This window comes from Zingiber officinale, chromosome 1B, assembly GCF_018446385.1.
Source record: "Zingiber officinale cultivar Zhangliang chromosome 1B, Zo_v1.1, whole genome shotgun sequence".
Lineage (NCBI taxonomy): Eukaryota > Viridiplantae > Streptophyta > Magnoliopsida > Zingiberales > Zingiberaceae > Zingiber > Zingiber officinale.
Window position 1 is genome coordinate 79475291 of NC_055986.1, and position 23740 is coordinate 79499030.

At 34.6% G+C, this 23740-nt stretch overlaps 1 protein-coding gene across 5 annotated transcripts; it reads right to left on the reverse strand.

Annotated features, from left to right (window-relative positions):
- Positions 1–91: 91 nt before the first annotated feature.
- Positions 92–20664, reverse strand: LOC121968216. Of its 5 annotated transcripts, none has more exons than XR_006108015.1 (9): positions 20424–20664; positions 18358–18399; positions 18144–18231; positions 17646–17720; positions 14666–14699; positions 4170–5517; positions 3988–4081; positions 3662–3873; positions 92–1170 (listed from the first exon to the last, which is right to left on the reverse strand). XR_006108015.1 is itself a non-coding variant. In XM_042518701.1 (8 exons), exons 3-8 carry the CDS (start codon positions 18221–18223, stop codon positions 1137–1139), a joined length of 1665 nt encoding a protein of 554 aa, XP_042374635.1. In that variant the 5' UTR covers positions 18224–18231; positions 18358–18399; positions 20424–20664; the 3' UTR covers positions 92–1136. The 5 variants fall into 5 exon arrangements, 3 of the variants coding, with proteins under 3 accessions (XP_042374635.1, XP_042374617.1, XP_042374623.1); XR_006108014.1 differs by having other exon boundaries at positions 92–1244; XM_042518701.1 differs by lacking the exon at positions 3662–3873.
- Positions 20665–23740: the final 3076 nt, after the last annotated feature.

Genomic DNA, 23740 nt, shown 5'->3' on the forward strand with positions numbered 1-23740 from the left:
TATTCGCCTTTTGCCACATGTCCAACCATCATGAATCCCTTTTGCCACATGTTTGTCCAACCATCAATTTGCTTCATTAAAGCTGTGACTATCATTTCATTTTATCATTTGATCACCTATCATTCAATTTACTAAATCTCTCTTTGCTCAATTTACACCAAACATATCAGGCCATCAAAGCATGGTCAAGTGAGTAAGTTCAATTGGGGCGTTGAACATTTAGATGCGGTCCACTAATACAGTCAAACTACTATCAACGTTAGATGGTTCTAAACAAATATCAAATAGAAAGTGTCACCAAGCTAAGCTAGGTCGAATTTGTCATGACCTTGCCTTCGCCTACACACACAATTGATTCTGCACATCCGTCATGAGCCCCCCTCTGAGCTCAATTTCATTGAAACCTATGCCCACCTCATCTCAAACATGCCTAAAGGATCTTTTGCAAGCCATTTCAAGGAAGTGGTTTGGATATAAAGCTTGGAAAGCTAGAAAGTCTTCTACAAAAGAGAGAACCATACATCCTTTTTCTGCAGTTGCCATTCCCTCCCCTCGAAGTGGACTTGATGGAACTATTTAAACACCCAACAAGCTAAATGGTAAGAAACTGATAAGGGAAAATTACTCATTTAAGAGCCCTAGGTATGTTATTCGCACAGCAAGATTATCTTTGAACAGCAACCCAAAGTTAACTTCTATATTCATCTCAGGGTTTATGTTTCTTTCTCCTATTTCGAAATAAAGACCTATTTTGAGTACATTGACACAAGAAACAGGCATGATATTTCAAGTTCATGATAAGTTCCTGTCTCTTTAGCTTATTTCTATGCTATCTTTACACCAGCAGTGAACAAGGGAAAAAAAGAAGCAATCATTTGAATAGGCTATAGCAAAAAAACTACAATGTTTCAAAAAAAAAAAAGAGTGATCATGCAGACTACAAAAATGACAGGAGGATCAAGGTGGATTACTATGATGCTCATCCAGCTTAGATAATACCAGGGATTGGGTATCATCCAAATACCAAAGAATTCTAACATCCAAGTTGCGTGAAGGAGCACTCTTTGATGCATTGTTCTTTCTGGACCAGCTGCTTTGCTCTTTCAACATTTTTTTATTATTTATTGCCAAGATCTTCAAGCACAAATTCTTGCTGCATTTACCATTGCCCTGGCAAATTTGAAAAAACAACAAACATGTTTCCACCCAATCTTCTAAGATTCTCATGATAGACAAGGATAATGCTGAAAATAGCAAAAATATGAATGAGTGAAAGATGTTCCCTCATTGTCATAGTAGATCATTCGAAGTAGATAATAAAAATGCAGCAAGACTGATGACTGAAATACTAGAGCTAGAGAAAAAGAAACATTGCTAGTATGAAGGGTCATGGACAGTCATTGCATGAGATTCTCTTCCAAGCTATCAGATCTGAGCCATTTAAGCAAGATTAAATCCCGGCCACTGATAAAACAGCAGCTGGGGTTGTATTGTTCGTAAATTAAAGATAACCAAAACATTGGATCCTAACCCCTTTTATAAACTTAAAATAAGGCCACTTCTTTCAAAAATAACCGCCTACTTTATTCCAAAAATCAACTTTTTCTAAAAAATCTAAACAACTTTAAACCTTTAAAATTATTAAAATTCAATAAATTGTAGAAATTTAGAACTTATTTTTAAAGGAAACCTAAATTTATCCCCAAATCTTGATTGCATTGCACATCCTCTTGGAAAATCATCTAAATTGATTAGATTTGGTTACCACATTCACAATTGGCCAACATATGATGTAACTAAAACCAACTCTTCATTAAGTTCATGAAGTGGGAACAGTAGTAGGAAAGGAATGGGCTAGTAATGTAGAGGAAATAAAGTAAAGAATGAATGGACTAGGGATAACTATTCCTATGTTTGATTTGTAGGAAAATTATCAGCAATAACCAAGGAATAATTTTCAACAAAAAACGATTCCTACATAAAATATTTCGTATTGCTCATCCAAATTATTATAGGTAATTCATTAGTAGAATAAAAAGTAAAATAATTAACCAGGTCAGGTAACGTCGAACCTGGGGTGACCGGTCCGGCTCCACGGAAGTTTTCTGTTAGGGTAAAAGGGAAGCGCTCGCGGTGGGCGGCTCAAAAGCCCAGCATCCCTTGGTTGCGAGTCTCATTTAGAGAAAAAAACTCTACAGACGTACTGTAGCTTGGAATCGAACTGTGGGTGTTTGGGTGACAACTGAGAATCCTTCCACTGCACCATAGCCCCGAGGACTAATTCATTAGTAGAATAGGAGTTAGGGGAGGAGGTTTCATTGGAAATTAACGGGAAAACCCATAGTGTGTGAGAGAAATGTAAATGTTTCAATTAGGATTCTTATAATCCTTCCATATTTCGACACAAGTGATCTACCTAGGCCTACCTGATATATATGGACTTCAGACACTCACAAAATAAAACCACATTCTAGGAATGAACTTGACAAACATTATCACATCTATTTGTGACTTAAATTTTCCACCCCACCACAAAGAAACAAATAAAAAGAGAGAGACGTCTCACATGCAAGTTTGTTTTATATGCCTCAACATATTTCAATAACATATGTATGAATTTATTATCATTCCCTTATGATTTTGGATGGGTTGCCTAAAGTGAATCTTCTCATTTTTATCCATGCAAATTTAATTTCACTCAAGAATTTTATGTTTTTACTCTTAATACTAGCTAAGCTCATTTGACAACTCATTTATTAACCATGCATCATTCCACGGGAATGCATATACTATATCATTTTTTCCTATCTTTTTTAGCTAAGGAAATGAAAACAGAGCAAAAGGATGCATATTCTCACCTAAGAAGCACAACTAATATTCAACCAAATACTTGACCACGGGATATTCCATCATAAGGGCTATATATTTTTTAATGTATATTTAAGAAAATGTATTAAGGAATGTCTGCTTCAAGAAGTGCATTGTGCACGTGATCAATTACTAAAAATATTAATACTTTCAGTGGTTGAAACAAATTGTAAAAACACAAAAGGAGATCACCTATATGTGCCAACATATTTCCTAAGCATAATGTCAAGAGACCATAGTCGATCGGCAATAATTCCTTCACGATTAGTCCAATGGCAGAAATCACTTTTACTTGTGAGTCTCAAAGCAACCAAGTTGTTTTTTCCGTACAATAAATGCCAAATGAGGAAGTCCTAGGGCTGGAGATGAAAATGAATGATTATGCACATGTAAAAGACCAAAGAGGAAGAAGAGAGATGGCTACAAGTGAGGGCTCCAAAGGGTTGTAATACATAGGGTAGGGTAGTTAATGGGTCAAATAGGGAGAAGAGTCAAGCGAAAGGAAACAAGTGATGCAAGGGAGGAGTTAGGTCGCACGGAGCTGAAGTAGATGGAAAGAGTAAGGGAAGGATTTGTGGGGAGGCACTCACATGTTGAGTGAGAGGAAGAGAAAGGGCCCTAACATGGAATTTGTAAGCTTGATCATGGCCACACATTTTTTTACATCTATCAAGTAAAACTAAGTCATACAATTTTCAGCTATTTCTCTAGATATCTTTAGAAAATGTTCTCATGATGAAAACATTACAAAAGCTGGAAAAGGTCTCAGTAATCACTGTGATTACTTCATTACCTCAGTGAAAGTATTCTGTTTAGCCAAGATGAAAATTTTCATAATGTACTCTTGCTTTGGCTCTAGGGACAGCAAAAGCTGTTAGCAGCGTGCCAACAGGAACACCAAAGAATTAAAGTTTTCCACCAAATACTTTTTTTTGCATCCTTGAATTATCCTTGGGATAGAAACTGAATCAGATACCCATGAAATTCTTCATTCTTCTAATACAACTACAATATCAATAACATATGGGAAAGTTCAAGGTCAGCCATCGAAGTCAATTTTACCAACAAAAATAGAAGTTTAGATAGTGCAAAAAATTTCCCAAGGTAAATTAAACAAACCTCTTCGACAAGGAAGGTACTAGCTCTTCAACAGTTTGAACAAGCATATGACGCTCATAATTTATTTTTGAAGTGTTCAGCACGCCTTCAGCATCTGGCATGTCAATTGAATCATTAATTAGAAGGTTTATGTGGAAAGCGCCATTGAGGAAAACATTTGTTCTCTTGTGACAATTTCATACCTGACAAATCTGCAGGATCTGATAATCCACCATTTAAGTAGCATCTTGTCGACAAATCTACAACTGTGCCTTCAGTTTTTAGTAAGTTATCAAGTATCGAGCCAATCAATTTATAAGCAACCAGTGATGTCTCGTCACAAACTTCTTGATTAGATTTGAGTCTCAAGCTTTTTGAGTTTTGGGTAGTTCTATCAAGACCAAAATTTGCAGCTTCTTCAAGACAAGGTTTCTCCTCATCTACATCATCTTGCTCAAATGCAGGACTTCCTTTACTGTTCAGATTAATTTCCTCAGTGACCACTTTTTGAAAGGAAAGATCTGTACTAGGAGTGGCTTGCCCAGTAGCTCCAGCTTCAAAGTTAGAGCAACACCCATATACCTCCCCATCTTCATTTTCACTAAGACACAAGAAATAATCAGTTCCAGCCAAACTAAAAGCATCCGCACTTTCATTATTTCCAAACCCATGTAAAAGATTCTCATCATCACTCTGATCTGAAAGTGGGCTTGACATAATTTGATTAAGGTGACAGCTGGAAACCATTACAACTTCAACCTCCTCTTCTATTGTCTTTGTAGAGAGTGTAACAGTCTGACTATGCATCCTTTGGTTTATTAAATGAATGATATTTAATAACTCCTGTGTGATATCTATTTCATTGCATTCAAACAAGTACTCTATCAAGTAATTCCGAAGTGCACACTTGAAACGTCTTGGAGGAACTTTAGCTTCCGGATCCAGTAAGGCATGTATATCTTTCAATTCATCATTTTTAACTTTTGGAAGCACCCCAAGTGCTTTTATAATATTGCTCTGCAAAGCTGCTACATCAGGTGAGAAAGGGTAAAACTTTGATTTTACCATATCAATATGCCGGGATCTATGCATGAAAGACAAATAAATCACAGAGAGTGCATTGAATAAAGGTTCTGGCAATGCATCCCCATCGCTAAGTTTTGATATAAACTTTTGGAACTTTTTCTTTAATCGCTCAATAAGCAATTCCCTGCTTCCAGTAAAGCGAGTGAGTGGAAATTTTAATTTCAGTGATACACTTCTAAGTTTCCTATTTGTTGCAGTAAGATCCTGATGGGACATTTCATCAAGTGCTTCCAACATATTGTTAATAGACTTCAGGCAAAATTGAAAGGTAGGAGTTTCATGAACAAACTTCTCTTTGTTTCTTACTGCATTTTGTTTTTGCTTCACTTGGAGACCATTATTGCATTTATTTTTCTCAACATGCATGTGAACAAGCTGTAAATAGTCTTGAATCATTTGATTGTTGCCTTTACCATCACATGAGAAACTTCTTTCAATAGCTGTTCTTACATAATCAGCGGTGACCTATCAAAGGATAAGGTTAACAATAAAAATTTTCAAGCAAAGAACAAAACAAATTAATTGAGCATCATTAATAAGGTAGCATGCTTATAGGAAAAGACCATACTAAAAGAAAAATAATGTTTCACTCTTAAAACCGTTCAGCTAGAGGAAATTGAAATTTCTTTGACCGTTCAAGAATAAGAATGAAAGGATCTAAGCCATTTTAGACAAATTTTCTACTTGAAATTACATTTATAGTATTTTTCACATCAGCTCCTATATTACATAGAAAACAGAATGAACTGTATTTGTCAAAATATGGGACTGGTCTGTTGGTTCTTATAATCCTAAGAGCAAAAACAGTCAAAATAATTGGAATTGTGATTTACAATAAGGTTCAGATTTGGTAGGACTTTACATAAATATCTTGTACCAAACCCCTCACCATCCTAGTAAGATCTCAATCATCATATTCTAAACTTTTATGGAATATTGACATTAAAGTAAACAGTAGTTTCTAAGACTTGACTATAAATTCCTTTTAAGTTTGTCATAGTTTTCCAGCATATAGAAACAAGACAAGATAACTAGTTGGACAGTACAAGCAATTATTGAAGGTGCAAACGTAGTTACCATAATTAACAATATGGGTAATAGAAAACAACCAATTACTATGCGGTTGTAGATTTCTACAACAAAAAGCAGTCTATGAAAGGGGGAAAACAAAGAGGATAATAGGCTCTCGCTTATTGATGCTTGATTGGTCTTGGGATCATTGAATTTAGGTCGGCTATTGTGTTGATGAGTGTTGAGTTTGTTGTCTTGGGTAATTGAAAATGATTGGACGCAAAGTGGCTGAAGTCAACCACAACTATGTGTGAAGTGGTTGGAATGGCTTGATGGTGTCATTTATTATGCCGCACTAGGAGAGTGGTCAAGTGTTCACTCTACTATGTAGGAGCAAGGTATAGAGAAGTGTTGATGGTGGTACGGGAGCATCAAAGGAGGTGGGATGTTTGGCTCAAGGTAGTTGAGGTCAAGGTTATGAAAGGCTAAGGATAGTATCATATTAAAGGTGGCACTGGGAAATGGGAGGGACATTTCATTTTTATTTTTTGACAAGGGGTAAGTTAGGTTAGGGTAAAATAAAAAAGACATATATTCATCACATAGTGAATTAGATAAATGGACTTTTATGAAGAATTTGACAAATCCATTCAAAAACTAGTTAATTTTCTCTAAGGTTTGTGATTTTTGCCTAAGACATACACTCTCAATTCAATTAAGGAATCTAAGCAACCCCCAAGGCTATAGTACAGTGGTTAGGTCCTCCAAGTGGTTAACCAGACATCTAAGGGTCAAATCTTAATTGCGATGCATTGCAGGGATTTTCCTTCAGTGAGACGACAACCCTAAAACGTTGGCCGCTTGGATGGGCCTCCGCGAGTACTTCCTGATTTGCCCCGATGGCCCGTGGAAAACTTCCGTTGACTGAGCACGTCACCTCCAGGATTAGTCGGTTCGAAGAGCTGGATACTAGATTACCAAAAAAAAAAATTAAGGAATCTAAGCAGACATGACTCGGGTTTGATTTTACTTGATTGGTCCAATATAATTTTAATAACAAAGACAATAACATTAGAAATGGAAGTTAATATGTAAAAATATATTTTGAGGAAATTTAATTTTGACTTCCTAAAATTTATCAAAAATTTCACTTTATCTATCGAAGTTTAAAAGAATCCCAAGCATAAATGATGCTGGTAAAGTATGTAACGACCCGGCCCCTCGGCCCTTGGGTGGCCCAACTGGTGGCCCCTTGGCGGTCCCTTGGACGGCCCAACTGGCGGCCCATTTGGCGACCCCTTACTCACTAGGACTTCCCACTCCTAGCCAGTGGATTTTTGCCTTCCCTAGGATTCAAACTCTAGACCTCCAGGCTAAGTACTAGAGTTTATGAATCCTGATAGCCAAGTGAGTGCCGCCCAAGGGGCCGGGTCGTTACAAAGTAAGTCTTAGGCATAAGTTGATGTGAATTTGGCAAGGCCAGCTAAATAGCTAAGAAGAGGATGGATGAGTTCTTTGAAATCGAAGTGGAATTTAGATATGATATGATTCAGGACCTCGCCAATGGGAACAAGGTGGTGTGTTTCCACTACAACATAACTCACATCCCCAACCTTACCAGGTTAGCAAGGAGTAAGGTGGAGGAATATGGAATTCTATCTAAAATGTTCATTCGTGGCCTTCAAAATAACATTTAGCGTTCATATTATTGTAAGATATATAAAATCGTCAATGTCGATCTCAAAGACAAGCGAATGTTCTATGAATTAATTCATCAAAGTATTGTATTAGGTTGTTCCCCGGAAAGAACGTATTGCAGGATCTGATTGTAATATAACGGCAAAGATCGTTATATCTCCATGAGAACTTACGTGTAGCATTAAATATGCTAGAGTTCTCGAACCATAAGTTGGATATAAACGAATATTATAGGAAATTGTCTTAGATTTGAATCATGCAATATAAGAATGTAATGGAGTAGTAGATATGATAATTAGGAGAACAATTAATATTTTATTTTTACAAGAGATAAAATGAATAGGAGAGAAGGAAGAGATGATAGAGAATTCAGATTTTAAGTTATAGTACATAAGGAGTGAAATAAGAAATGAGCTAGCTATTGTTATAAATAGTTCATTAAGGATAAAGTCAAAGTAGTTAGGTAGAGATAAGATTATAACTCTCAAGATAGCGTGTTAAAAGAAATTAGCATATATGTATCTCAAGTAAGATTAGATGAAAATACTAGATAAGCTAGTATAAAAAAAAAAAATCGCTAAATGAGATGATTTTAATAATAGGATATTTAAATATACATATTGCGTAAAAAATAAGAAATATGATAGGGTGCATCGTGATTATGATTTTAGAATAGGAAATGAAGAAAGAAAAGCTATATTAGATTTGGCAATAGCATATGGATTTATAATAATTAATATGTTTTTCAAGAAAAGAGAATAACAAGTAACCTACTTGGTTACGTTTAAAAATGAAAACAATAAATCGCAAATTGAGTATCTTATAGTAAGAATAGAAAGATTTATAAAAATGTAAAGTCATCCCTTGAGAATATTTAACTACTCAACATAGGTTAGTAATGTTAGATATGCTCCTCAAACATAGTATCAATAAAAGGCAGACGTGCATGTCTCCTCGAACCAAGTGGTAGAAGTTAAAAGATGAGAAGCAAAGTATATTTAAGGATAGAATAGGAGCACAATTGTTAGGAAAAGTACATAGTGACTCAAATACGACATGAGATAAGATGACATTAAATTTGAAAATGGTGGTCAAGAGCATAGTTGGTGACTCAAAAGGACATGCACCACCCAGTAAAGAATCTTATAGGTGGAACGAGAAACTACATGAGAAGAAAAGCGAAGTGCCTATAAGTCAATATATACTTGTAAGAATGAAGAAAATTTTAAAAAGTATACAATAGAAAGGAAAGATGTTAAGAAAGCGATAAGTGAAGCCAAGAATGAAACTTTTGAATGTTTATAGGGAAAATTAGTTTAAAAAAAAAGAGGAAAAGGATATTCATAGAATAACTAAAGCAAAAGAGAGAAAAATTAGAGATCTTACTCAAATAAGATGCATTAAAAATAAATGCAATAGGGTTCTAATGAATGATGAGGAAATAAAAGAGTGATGGAAGACGTATTTTCATTAATAAAAGTTTAAGTGACAAATTTAACTTAGGTAATTTAAGTAGATCAGGAGTTTAGTAATTTAAAATTTTATTATATAATTAAAACTTCAAAAGTAGAACAAGATTTAAATAGGGTGCAAAATGAAAAAGTGATGGAACAAATGATATTCCGATAGAGATATAGAAATCCCTAGGTATGAAGTTATTTAACCTAACATTAAAAATGAAAAAGATGTCAAATCACTAAAGGGTAGCTACTCTAGTCACTTTGTAAAAAAAAACAAAGAAGACATATAAAATTGTGTGAATTATAGGAGTATTAAGTTAATGACTTATACCATGAAATTTGGGAAAAGAGTAATAGAAAAAAACACGAAGGAAGGAGAACATAGCGATTGAAAATCGATTTTGATTCATGCTTGAAAGATTGAAAATAAAAGTTATAAATCTTCCCAAACAACTAATTAAAATGTATCGAGAGAAGCAAGACTTACACATAGTATTCGCCAACCTAGAAAAAATTTATGACAGAGTCCTGAGGAAAATAATATGGAGAATTCTAGAAAAGAAAGGTGTTAGAGCATATATTGAAATAATTAAGGAAATTTATGAGGATGTAATGACAAGAGTGAAGACTTCAGATGAAATACCCAAAGTGTTGCCTATAAAGATAGAGTTACATTAAGAATCAAATCTAAATCTCATCTTTGTATACTAATCATGGATGAACTCAATGGACACATCCAAGATACTTTACCATAGTAAATGTGCAAATGGTATTGTTTTAGTAGATGAGATACGAGGAGTAAATGTTAAACTCAAATTTCGATGACAAATATTAGAAGTGAAAGGTTTTAGATTTAGTAGAGTAAAAATCGACATGGAATTTAGATTTAGCGATATTAGACATAGTAAGAGAATTGTTAAGATAAAAAATGACAAGTTACCTATAACTGAGAGCTTTAAATATTTATTATCATTTTAAAAAAAAAGGATGTAGGGGTGGAAAGAGATATCTAAGATGGTTGACATGGGTAGAGTGTCAAGTGTTTTTTATGATAATAAAATATCTCTAAAATTTAGAGGGAAGTTTTTAAAAAAGGCTATTAAACCTGCTATGTTATATGAAGCTAAAAATTAGACAATGACGCACGTACAGGAGTAGAAGATGAGACTCGCATAGATAAGGATGCAAAGGTGAATGTGCGGACTTATGACCATGGATAAGATAAGAAATAAGAACATTAGAGAAAAAGTCAAAGTTGCATTTATTGAGGGAACGTTTAAGATGATACAAAGATGTATTAACCCATAAATGCTCTAGTTAGGCGATGTTAAACTATAACAATTACGCATATTAAACGAGGAAGACAAAAAAGACTTGGTTAGCAACGATGAAATAAGATAAAATTTATTTAAATATAGATGATGATATAGTAGAGCATAAAGTTCAATGTCATAGGAGGATCCATATAGCCAACCCCGCCTAATGGGATAAAGCTTGGTTGTTGTTGTATTGTTGCAAGATATATATTGGGGCCTATTTCTACCATATTCATATTGGTTATATTTCAAGCAATTTATCTAATATTATTAGTTTTTATTGTTTCTATAGCAATAGCAACAATAACAATGTTTGATTTACTTGTCGTAATTCAAAATATTTTTTCTTTGTTTGAGAGAACAATTAATTGGCTTGGTAACTAAAATGGTTACTAATGTTACAAATATAGATAATATTATTTCTTATAGCTATTTTTTATGTATAATTTTTATTCGTAAACAATCACAATCAAGAGAGAATTTTTACACTAATGTCAATTAATTGTAATCTATATGATCCATGAATCAAGACAAAGTTTACTCTATTCCAAATTAGTTACTACCAATTTAGAAGAAAGATATTTTCTTTGTATTTGCATATTAATTTGGCAACTCCCAATTAACACCACTAAGCTTAGTTACCAAATCTAAATCCAATGGATCTTCCAACCGCAATTTAAAACCAAAATAATGAATAATGGAAATTTATTATGTTTAATTTTTACACTATGAACATAGCATAGGTTAGTGACTAGTGTAGAACAATGCGGCAAAGTGTGCTTATATTGAAGGGATGAACTTCCAAGTTGTTAGGCATTTTATGATTAATTAGGCTATGCTTTCATAGGCTACATTAGGCTCAAGAATCTTGAAATCTTGTGTATTTAGGTGTTTGAGTTGTCCATGGTGTATGAACCAAACTCGAATAATTACGACCCATGAAGCATAGTTGTTCATGTTTAGCTTCTACAAGATAATCATCATGGAGCCAAAACGATATAGAAAACAAAAGATAGAGAGAAACTATGAAGTAGTTAATGAATTTGACACTTTGAACGGAAGGGAGCGAATTGGTCACCAAATAAAAGGATGTTGTTAAGACTTAAGAGAGCAAATACTTATTTAAAATCAAATATCACTTGATGCTCAAGAATAGAGTAAATAGGGAGACTACCAATAGGTTCCATGTTGAACACTACAGTACTCAAATAAGCTTGCCTAAAGGTGGCAATGGTGGCATGCAACCTTGCTTGCTTTAATGAAGCAATAGCGGTCAGTGAGATACTACTAGAGATTGAAGGCTAGTAAAACTTATGTATCACTATTAGAAGGTGATTTCAAATAATCAATCCACTACCTAGTGCATAAGCGATAGGTGACAAGCACCTAGGTCAAGACCTAAGTCAATATTTAAATACAACAATAACCAAAGCTTATCCCACTAAGTGGGATCGGCTATATGGATCATTTTACGTCATTGGGTTCTATCCCCTACTATATCATCATCTATACTTAAATAAATATAGTATTAATATATGAACATAAGTGGATATTTAAATAAAAAAGAAAAATATATTAAGGATGGCTAGTATATATGTATATATATAATAATTGTATTCTTAATCAATCAAAATAAGTTTACAATTAATCAAGTCATAATTAATAACTAAGCACTAATATATAAAATCAATGAACAATTTATATTTCACAATGAAACCAATAAAATGAGAATCCAAACAAAAGATTAAATTGAATACTTCAGTCATAAATTCAAATTGTAAAAACTCATAACTAGTTTATAATTGTGTCATGCTAAAATCAAAATATAGATAACTATTATCAAAATCAATTAAGAACTTGTTAAAAAAATTCCTTATATCCACCTCAACCACCAAGACAGTGCACCTTGGATACTTCTTAAAACGGTTGTCTAATAAGGCCTGCCTAGACACAAGTGAAGCAATAACTTCCCACCACCTAGGGAGGCGCCTAGTCATATTTTAAATGATGTGTGCCCATGTACACAAATAGAAAGGGCACATGAAGATCAAGTAAGAAGGTGTCTTCTTGCTGAGAGATCCTACCAAGGCTAATTGAGAGTCACGTACATAGCATAGTGAGGGTAGATCATGTGTCACATGCGAATGAACACTCAATCTCCATAGAGGATATCACATATAGGGGACATAACACACTAAACCTTGAGAATGGGAAAGGGCTGTATCTTATATGTCAAATGCAAATCTTGTGTGAAACAGTAGAGAATTCAATTAGTGAACCATGAAAGAAAATAAAAATCATAGGAGTTGTTTGGAAATTATTAGGGTTTTGCTTTCCTAGATAATCCCTTCTATTGTACTTATATTCACTATTGTAACTTTAAAATACACGCCAAAGGATATATTGTTTACAATTAGCTCACTAACAATAACCTTATCTCTAATAAATAAATTTTTAAAAAAATTCTCCTACTCTAATTTATTCTCTCTCATAAAAGGATCCTTAATTGAGACACGAATGTAATGTGTTGGTCTCATATTCTAATCTAATATTACATGATAAGCATATTCAAGTTTTTAAACTCAACCATTATCGCATTGCTCTAGTGAATTTAAACTTGAAATGTTTAAATAGTGCATTAGGTTTCAAAAAGCAATTGCAAGCAATACTAAATAGGATACTTTAGGTGTGTACTTATAAGGAAACATCAACATAGATAAGGTGACAAAAAGATCATCCCAACAGCACTTTCCCTCAATTTCCTCAGGCCAAAAAAGAGAAAGAAAGAGAAACACTAAGGAAATCTTCTCTAAATTTTCCTCTATATTGGTTTCTACCAATTTGGGCAAAGACGTCATTTGATCATACAATGGAGCTCAAATCTAACTTTAAAAATTTTAAAATTAATCTTATTTTCATATCTATTTTTTATTATTTTTTTATGTTTTCAACAAATAAAGTAGTAAAATTTAGAAATTTCCCTCCTCTTTCCTTCCCCTTAGAAATTAACACTAGGAAAATATTTTTCAATCCTTCTCCAATAGATTGTTCCCCTATCCTCTCTCTTTCCCTAGTTGTTTCCTACCCTAGTGGGAAATGAGACCCGAGGATTTTTGAGACACTTGGCTTAATTTAAATTGGTTTTATGAATTTTATTCCATTTTTATCTATGTGAGTAGACTGCATATGTGACACATGACAATACACAATCATTATGTGATTTCCTTCAAAATAAGCCTATATTGCTAGATAATGTTCCAAACATGGGTTTTTTAAACCCATGGTAGTACATTTATAAATCAGGAAAAATATCAAGATGTAAACTTGGCTTAGTGATATTGTGTAGTGTAATTTAGATTTGGTACATGGAATGTGCAATTTATTAATAAACTAAGGTGTCAGCTAAGCATTGTGGTTAGATACATATTCTTGTGTCAATTAGAGCTTTTACATGCTTGAGATAATCTATTGAGCATTTACTTTGTCTAACATTACCAACTTGCAAAGAGCATGTAAGTGAAAAAGATACCATTTGAGCTAAACCTTGTTTGTGGGACAAGTCACTTCCACCTTGTATCAGTCATTCCACCTTTTCAGTTTAGATTTTCTTCTTTAATTAAATTTTTGGAATGAAAATCTATTATATTCTCTCCATTCAAAGTATTTTTATTAATAGTTAACAATTTCATACTCTGTTTATATTAATCTGACTTTAATTCTAATATAATAATCACATAAGTTCAATTATGTTAGGTAGTTTTCAAAAGCATGACCATCATCGGATTGGGTTTTCTCAAGTAAACCAACCATTGTCGTGGACACCCATATATAATGTTAAACATATGCTCTAAAATGCACTAGTCAGATAGTAAGTCTTTCGTAAAGTTGCCTTACCAAATAATAATTAGGTTAGTTTCAACTGCACGTGGTATAGACAAAAAGTATAGTTTACATTCTCAGATCATGGAAAATATTCTCATTAATGTTATCAAACTTCCTCACTATGTACGACTATGAAGAACAAGCTACTATGTCATTAAAAAGAGGTTGCCTCAATTGGTTCTCTCTTAAATCATAGTCAATTAGCTACTTTTCAGATTTGCAGAATGAAAAGAAGGTTAAACTTACTTCATCATTCCTAACATAATATTCTGGCAAGTACCTGCAGCAACAGCAGCAAAAGACCATTATAGCTTGACAAACTTATCTAGCATTCTAGTAACGAACAAAAATACATTACATTGTTCTAGTACCCAACATGCATTAAAAGATAATACCTTGTTAAAAATGGCATGAGAACTGAATATTAAATTAGAAGAATAAATAAACAAAATCAAGAAAAACATGAATCAATCAATTAGAAATTAACATAGTAGTAATGGTTAATTTGAAGGTTCCCTTATGGTGTTCAATGCAGTTAATGGGAGACCAGAAAAGAATGGAGCAAAATAAAGTGAGGCCACAGAGATCGGGAACTTTGATGATCAATAGCATTTTCGAGGGGCATTAGAACAACTAAAGAATACAATTAGCTAACATCATCAAGTATCTGTCCCAACTATTTGAAGTCAGGTATATAAATTTTTTCCCCTCAATTAAGTCCTATGCAAGGCAATAAAAATAGCTATCTAGGTAAAACAAGTCAATGATCCACCAATGCATTGAATAGTGAAAAATTCTAAAACATTAATAAAGGAGAAAACAATTGATAATCTATGCATAAAAAATGAAATTTACAAATACTAAAGAATAATACAATGTGATATGAAGAAAATATATTATATAAATTTTATATTTACTTATAATGTCAATTCAGGCTAACCTATATTTGATTAACATAGATAATTAGTGACAACCCCATAAATTTATAAATCAATAGGAAAATAGTCTCCATGCTATAAATCAATGTAGTAAAGGTATAAATGTGTCAGTGCTCCAGCATGATACCACAACCATTTTGTTCCACAACTGAAAATTAGGATCAAAACTAGATCTTTAACCTTGGATATAAATATATGTTGTTATTATAAGGTTCAGGGTGGGTGTTTCATTCATGGTATAATGTGAAAGGCAAATATCACAAAGTGCAACATGTTATTCAAATTCATATGAGTATTATGCTTTTCATTTTTTATATAAATATTGTTTTTGAAACCTAGTATACTTACAAAGAAACTAACTATTAAATTTTGATAATTACCTAATGAGTAAATTTATTATTAAACCACATTGAAGTTGCAAGTTCTATTTGAACTTTTCTGCTAGTGTGACTATTTGGTTACAAGGTTTGTGATTTTAGCATATATTAACATGTGAATATGCCTTCTTAACATAGCCGTTTTTTTGTTTATCCTATGTGTGCTCTGTTGATCTAACACTAGTTCTGTGCACCAAGGAAGCCTACCCTCTATGTGGAAAAGTGATCATCCAAGACATGATATAAATAACAAACTTATTGAAAAATCAGTATATTAGTACTTGGATAACTTTGTACCAAGTTAGATGGAGGATCAAACCATATAGCTGATTGGAAATTGTTTAACATCGTTTAATTATAATGAAAGAAAAAAATAAAAAACAGAATTTAGCATGCATACATTTATATCCAAGGTTTAAAATTTTGACCCGTGCCGAGGTTTCGGTCATCATTTCGGTACCGTATCGTGCCATGCCGATATAGTTTCGGTATTTTTTAAATATAAAATATATTAATTAAAAACTAAAATATTTAACATAAATATTTAAAAAATAAACAAGATAAAAAATAATCTTTTAAAAAAGGAAAAGATATGAAAATAGATAAATAAATAAAAATTTTATTATAATTTTTAAATTAAAATAAATGAAATATAAAATTAATTAGATAATTTTATTAAGGTTTAATAAAGTCTCTTTAGATTATCTCCACCATAACTAGGAGTTAATTAAAAAAATTAACCTAAGTTTAATTAAAAAAACATGAAATCTGATACCACTCGTGAGCCCGCACGACTTCGGTGTTGTCGCAGGGTTGCGCGACCAGCCATGGTCGTGGGGATTGCATGACCCCTTCGGCGCGACCACGGTGGTCGTGCGACCCCTCTGAAGTGAGGGGTCGCACGATGCCTTCACGGCGATAGCGAAAGGGTTATGCGACCTCTCCGCTACTATTGCAGGGTCGAACGATCCCTCTGCTGTGACCACGGGGTCGTGCAACACGTCGCACCTGTCGTGGGTCTGGTGCCGGGGGGTCGTGCTGGTGTCGGGCGGAATGAGACGTTTCGTTCGTTTCGGCACGACACTTTAAACCATGTTTATATCATTAATAATTTATAGATTAGAAGTAGGAGAAAATTTAACATCTATAAATTATTAGGCCTTATTACTATTTACACAAATAGAGGGATGATTACATATGAGTGCTACACTAATCTAGGTTCCACTTGTAGTTTTGATACACATGTATAATTAACCCCTCTCAAGTTGGACAAAACACCCCACATAGTCTAAGATTGTTGGAAAAATCAAAAGACAATTCTAAAACATATGAAGGCATTAATTAGTTGGACAATGGAACTGATAAATGATATCAACAACTGAACTTTAGTCTCAGAAAATGACAATAAACCTTTTTGTTTGATGTGTTCATGAAACACTGAATTAGAAAGGATTTGTATTTAATTAATAATTATCACAACAAAATTTGATAGTAGCATAAATGAATTTGAGTGAGACTTTTCATTCAAATTAATTCTAACATATCTATTAAAAATTATTTGCACCAAAATATCACATTTTATTTGTTACTCTTCAAAGAGATTAGGAGTTAGGACCTTAAGTTACAACCAAATGAAAACACAATAGCTAGACGTGGATCTAGAAGATGACCAGAAGTAATCCTAGCTTAAATTCCAGCGCTCTGCAATTCCCTTAGCTGTGCTCGAAACAAATAAAATATCTGATCTACAAATTATGACAATAAAAAACAGTATCTGCTAGGATAAAAATAAGCTCCCTTATCCAGGCAAGCATGAACATATTGGTTTCATAATTAATAAAATGTTTGCTTTTTATTTGAAGAGAGAGAAGCAAGGAGAGATACCAAAAAGGCATCATGCTATGAACTTACAAGTTTGTTGCAATTTGTGGTTTTTTGCATCTCTTTATATGCCCATCCAGTGAAGTTACTGGTCCCATCAGTAACCTGCACAAAGTGTTCAATCATTTCTAATCAGGAAGGGATCTCTAAAACAATATGTGCAGTTTTTCTATTGCAAAGTGAGATTAGCTTCTGAATTTCTTTCACTATGTTGTCATGTAAGTCCAAACCTATTGATAATTTCCAACCAGAACTATTTGCAAGCCTCAACAAAATCAAATCTTTACTTAAAACCCAATGAGAAATAAGAGAAAATATCGACAAAACAAAAAACAGGTATTAACTAAATTCCTAATTCAACTGGTTTCATATTATTTAATTCATCGAAGCAATGAAAGATTCAGCTCTTCCAATGAAGTTGCTTTGCTTCCTCTCCAGTTCTTATAGAAAAAGGTTGTGATGTAATGCCCACAAAAATAAAAACACAAGTACACGAGTCACAAAGGAAGGAATAAGTGAATGACAAACCTCCTTTTCTTAGCCATCATCTGTTCTTTTTTCCACATGAGGGACCATAACCTTATCCCATCATCCCAAGAAATATCCATTGTGAAACCTAGAGAAAAATTAGGGAAAGCACATAAGAAAAACAAAGAAGAAATACAAGACTCAGACAGACCAATGGAGGCTACTAGAGCAATCTACTCCCATTTGTAGTGAACAAGAGTGCAGAGATTAATACCTCTATCTAGAGCTGTTAGCCAATTGACCCAACAGTATGCAACTAGAGGTAACAAAAAAGAAGTTAATAAAATGATGGTAAATAGAAATGCTAAAAAATATATATATAGTATACATGTGTGTGAAAAAATAACATGTAATACTGATCAAATTACTAAATTCAATTACACTTAAGAATTATGTTCAGCACACTGTTAGGTACTGTGATAAACGGGTTCAAAACATTTGATTGTTTGGATTTCACCATGAAAATTTGCACTAGCAGTGAGAATGTAATCCAATGCTCATGCAATGCTGGTACAATTTCACACAACTACCTTGCAATGCATCCAATATCACAACCAAACACTAGACTATAATACAACTCACAACACAAGATATGAACAAAATAAAGTACAATTGGATAAGAAACAAGTAGACAAAGGAACAAGATTATTTGAGTTTTAACAAAATTTCTTTCTCCCACAGATTGACCCAGTTCCCCATCCAGTCTTAACAAAACCTAGTCAGCCACTTCTGGTTATGTCAAATCTATATGGCTTGATGCCAAATTAATGCCTTTTACTTAGATAAAAAACAACAACCAACACCTCCATTTCGATATATGTTAAATCTTCATCAGATTTCCCCTCTCCTATTTCACCCTTCTTGAAGATTTAAATTTTAAATAATCTACAATTAGATAATTTTTAGATTCACAAAAGAGGAAAATGACAAATTTGATGATGCATTATAAGGAAAGATTAAAATTTATATCGCAAACTACTTAACGAGCACTCTAGAAAAAAAAAATCTGGTTTTGATTATTGAAAATCATGGTAATCTATAGTTTGTAGATAATATTAGACAAAATGAGGTTTAAACAAATACTTCAAAAATGAAGTAAAACATGTAGGTTCAGATGATAATCCTACTAATGCAGACCATGTACACGTTTTTTTTTCCAAATGAACTGATTAAAATTTTGTTTAACTTGGATTTCTTAACTAGTTGAACTATCGCAATTTAGCTTTAAGTTATTGGTTTGTTCGGTTTTCCAGCCGGTTTGTTCTGGTTTTCAAAATATTGCATTCTCCTCCAACCATCCCAGAGTTTAAGAAGTGGAATCCAGTACTCCAACTTTACATAATATTAATTATAATTTTCACATATAAAATGGACTGAACTGATCAAGTCATACAGATACAATGGACCAAATGGGTGGGATGAGCTGAATGGAGATAGTGCAAAAAAAATAATAAATGGGTTTTTGGGTAAGGGTCAAATGAACTACAGGGGTTGGACAAAGACAAGCTAGACAATTTTGATAATAATGGATTGCTTGAGACAGAATTTCAAATGAACTTAATGGGCTAGGCAGAAAGAACAAATGAGTCAAACAGACTGAAGAAATAACAATGAAATAATTTTACATAATTTCAAAATAAGAGCACTTGTAGAGGATTGTTGTAGCTCTTTATATCAATAACTTGATTTTGTATTTTGATTGTCTTGACTCAAACTAGATATTGCGTTGGAGGATTTATTTTTTTTATTTATTTGATTCCCTGTCCAGGAGAAAATCTTGATTTCCCCACTATCAACCGTCACAATCAGTACCTAACACCTTGCCCATATAGTTGATCATGATACCACCAAACGCAACTTACCAAACAAGCGACAATGCGATGGCACCATAGACATCAACATTGGATAATCTTAAAAACCCGCGACCAAAGATTAAACTACCTCTTTAACCACTTCACACCATATAGTTGGTTATGTGATGTACGTACCTCTTTAACAATCAAAAGCGGGGTGCATAAATTACATTGATAGAAAATTTGCAAAAGTCAGAGTAACTCAAATGCAGGAACACTTTTGTACTTGCCATAGATTGAAACAACAACTTAATTAACTGCCGATCAACAAAAATACATGAATTCCAAACACAACATATGACATAACCAACCCTAAATACCAACTCATTATCAGGCGGAAGATGAAGGCCAAAAATCATAGCGGCTCAACAAATACCAACAAGGAGAACCAGAAAATCAGCACCCCACCTGAGAGAAAAAAACTCACTCTAGCTTTGCAGGGCTTTGGTCTCCCGCTGCGCACCGTCACAGCTCACCACTGGAAATCCACGGCCGGTTAACTCGCTATCGACGGAGAGGTCACTAATCGCGATCGCAATCGCCGTTTCGTTTCCCGTCTCTGGATCTGGGGACACGGTTGAGGAGGATGAAGCCTTTGCCTTTTAAAACCCACGCGACTCAACGACCTCTTCGTGTCGCGCGGCCCCTCTCCGCCGCGAACCCATGGGGTCACCGGAAAGTGGGACCACGTTTTTTTTACCGAATTTATTGAGCTAAATATAAAAATAATATTATAATATTTATTTTAATAAAATAAAATAACTTCCCAATTAAAATTTGTAATTATACACATCATTAACTTTAATTAATTGTCATCGACTTATATGTACATAGTTAGCATAACTAACTTGCCACATAATTATGCTCCTTTACGTCCCTCATCCTTAGAAAAATATTATTATTATTATTATTATTATTATTTTAAAAAATATAGTAAAAATATAATATAGAAAAATCTAAATAATTGATCTCATCATTATTATTATTATTATATTTTTTATATCTAAATAGTTTTAATAATTTTACTATTTTATTAAAAATCGAAACCTTTATTAACTAATTGTCAGTTAATTTACTAAATCTCAAAATTAAAGTATCCTTTCTTTTTTTTTTCTTTACACACCTAAAATAATTTCAAGATTTATTAGTAATTTTTACAAACAAGGATCTAAAATTCAAGACTTAACTTGATGTATTATTAAAAAAATTTCTTAATAAATAATCAGGAATCTAAAATTCAAGACTCAACTACGACGTATTATTGAAAATTTTTCTGATTAATCAATCAGGATCTAGAGTTTGAAACTTAGATGCGACGTATTATTGAGAATTTTTTTCATCAATAATTTTCTTAAGTTCTCTTTAGTCTCACATCTTATGATTAACAACAATAAGAACGAAGAAGTTTCTATAACTTGGGTCGATAATGTTAGGATCTCTTCGTACGGCTAGAGAGGGGGGGTGTGAATAGCCGACCCCAATTGCTCGCGTTTCTTTCTACAAACTAGGGTTAGCGCAGCAGAAACTAAATGCAGAAAAAAAACAGGAGAAGAAATCAAACCTCTACGCAAGGATGTAACGAGGTTCGGAGATGAAACTCCTACTCCTCGGCGTGTCCGTAAGGTGGACGAAGCCTATCAATCCGTCGGTGGATGAGTCCCCGGAAAACCGGCTAAATCAAACTCCTTGTGGGTGGAGAAACCTCGCCACAATCACTTGCAACAGCAAGCTAAGAGTACAAGAGAATAGCAAGAACAAAATACAACAGGAATGTAAACACAGTAGCTTGCCTTCTCGTCGACTGGGGTCCCGGATGAAGTAGCAACTTCACGGACAGATGCAACAAGCAACTCAGCAGCAGCTGATCCAGTCGTTGAATGAAGCTCACGCGAAGCTTCGACAAGGAGGAGCTCAACAAAGCTCAAGCACAACAGCACTTCGCAACAGGAAGGAAGAAGAAGAAGAAGAAGAATTTGTGCAGCAACAGCCCTCGACCCCTTTATACCTGCGAAGAAGACAGCGAAGAAACTAGCCGTTGTGTCGCAACGGCTAGAACCCTGATCGACCGATCAGCCTAGGCGCATGAAGCTTCTGTTTGTCACCTGATCGATCCCCAGACCGATCAGGTGTCGCGATCGAAGCCCTGATCGGTCCACAGACCGATCAGGCTTATGCCTGATCGGTAAGCCTGATCGGTCTTGCCGATCGATCAGGCCATGGGTGGATCGGTCAGCAGACCGATCCACGGCTTTCTTCTCGCGAGGTTGCGTTGCCTCCTGATCGGTCTCCAGACCGATCAGATTCCATGAGCCATCGATCGATTACGATCGGTCACCGGACCGATCGGGCAAACAGATCACCGGATCGGTCACCAAACCGATCAACTTCTCACCCTAGACCTAAGGCTTCCACACCAACATTCGGTCAACCTTGACTGTTGGTACATCATTCTAGCATCCGGTCACTCCCTTGACTGCTAGCACTTCCTAATTGTCCGGTCAATCCTTTTGACCCACTTAGACTTCTCCACACCGGATGTCCGATCACCCTTGATCCATCCGGATTTTTTCCTGCCCGGCTTCACTCACGGGACTTTCCACCATCTAACCAGGACTTTCACTGCCCGGCTTCACTCACGAGACTTTCCAACTGCCTAACATCCCAGTTAGGACTTTCCCTCGTGCCAAGCTCCCTGCTTGGACTTCTCCGTGCCAAGTCTCCATACTTGGACTTTTCCAGTGCCAAGTTTCCATACTTGGACTTTTCCAGTGCCAAGTCTCCATACTTGGAATTTTCCCGTGCCAAGTCTCCATACTTGGACTTTTCGCGTGCCAAGCTCCCTGCTTGGACTTTTCTAGTGCCAAGTCTCCATTCTTGGACTTTTCGCGTATCAGGTCAACCAGGTCAACCAGGTCAACCTTGACCTATGGTTGCACCAATAATCTCCCAAACATCTATTCTTGTCCCATATCAAGAATACAACTCTTCCACGAGTGTCAAACATCAAAATACAACTCAACTAGGTCAACCTTGACCTAAGGTTGCACCAACAATCTTCCTAAGTCAAACATCAAAATACAACTCGAGTCAGGTCAACTCGAGTCAGGTCAACCAGGTCAACCTTGACCTAAGGTTGCACCAACAATCTCCCCCTTTTTGATGTTTGACAAAACCCATAATCAAGTTAGGTTAACCCGATAACCTAACTTAGGTTTTCCAACCATCTTCCAATGTCCAATGTTCTTTCCTTGAACATCCTCTGGACATTCTCCCCTTAGGTTAATCCGATAACCTAACTTGGGTTCTCCAATAATTCTCCCCCTTTTTGACACATATCAAAAAGAATTCCAATGTTCTTTTCTTGAACATTCCTTGACATTCTTTCCCTAGCTTAGGTTAACCCGATAACCTAACTTAGGTTCTCCAATAATTCTCCAATGAACACTCTCCCCTTTTTGACACACATCAAAAAGGAAAAAAAAGAGGGTATCAAGGTCAAGAGTTTCTTCCTAATGAAAGTCCCATACATTTCATTGAAACTCTTAATTTCCCCCTTGATACTAAACTCAACAATCAGCTTAGTGATAATCCCATATCACTAATCCTCAAAAGTCTTAAGGAGTAAAACCCCCTAACTCAACTCCCCTTGACAATTAGGTAAAACTCCCCTAAAGGTTAACTCCCCTTGACCATTGCACCAACAATGTCTTTGTGAGTTCCAAACCTTTAGAAATCCACAAACCC

Bases quoted from the DNA above. Each gene is read 5' to 3' on its own strand.
- LOC121968216 (XM_042518683.1), bottom strand. From the start codon at position 18,223: ATGGATATTTCTTGGGATGATGGGATAAGGTTATGGTCCCTCATGTGG. The intron at 17,721-18,143 runs GTTTGTCATTCA...CACTTTGTGCAG, and splicing joins ATGATGGCTAAGAAAAGGAG to GTTACTGATGGGACCAGTAA. The intron at 14,700-17,645 runs GTAAGTTCATAG...CTGTTGCTGCAG, and splicing joins CCACAAATTGCAACAAACTT to GTACTTGCCAGAATATTATG.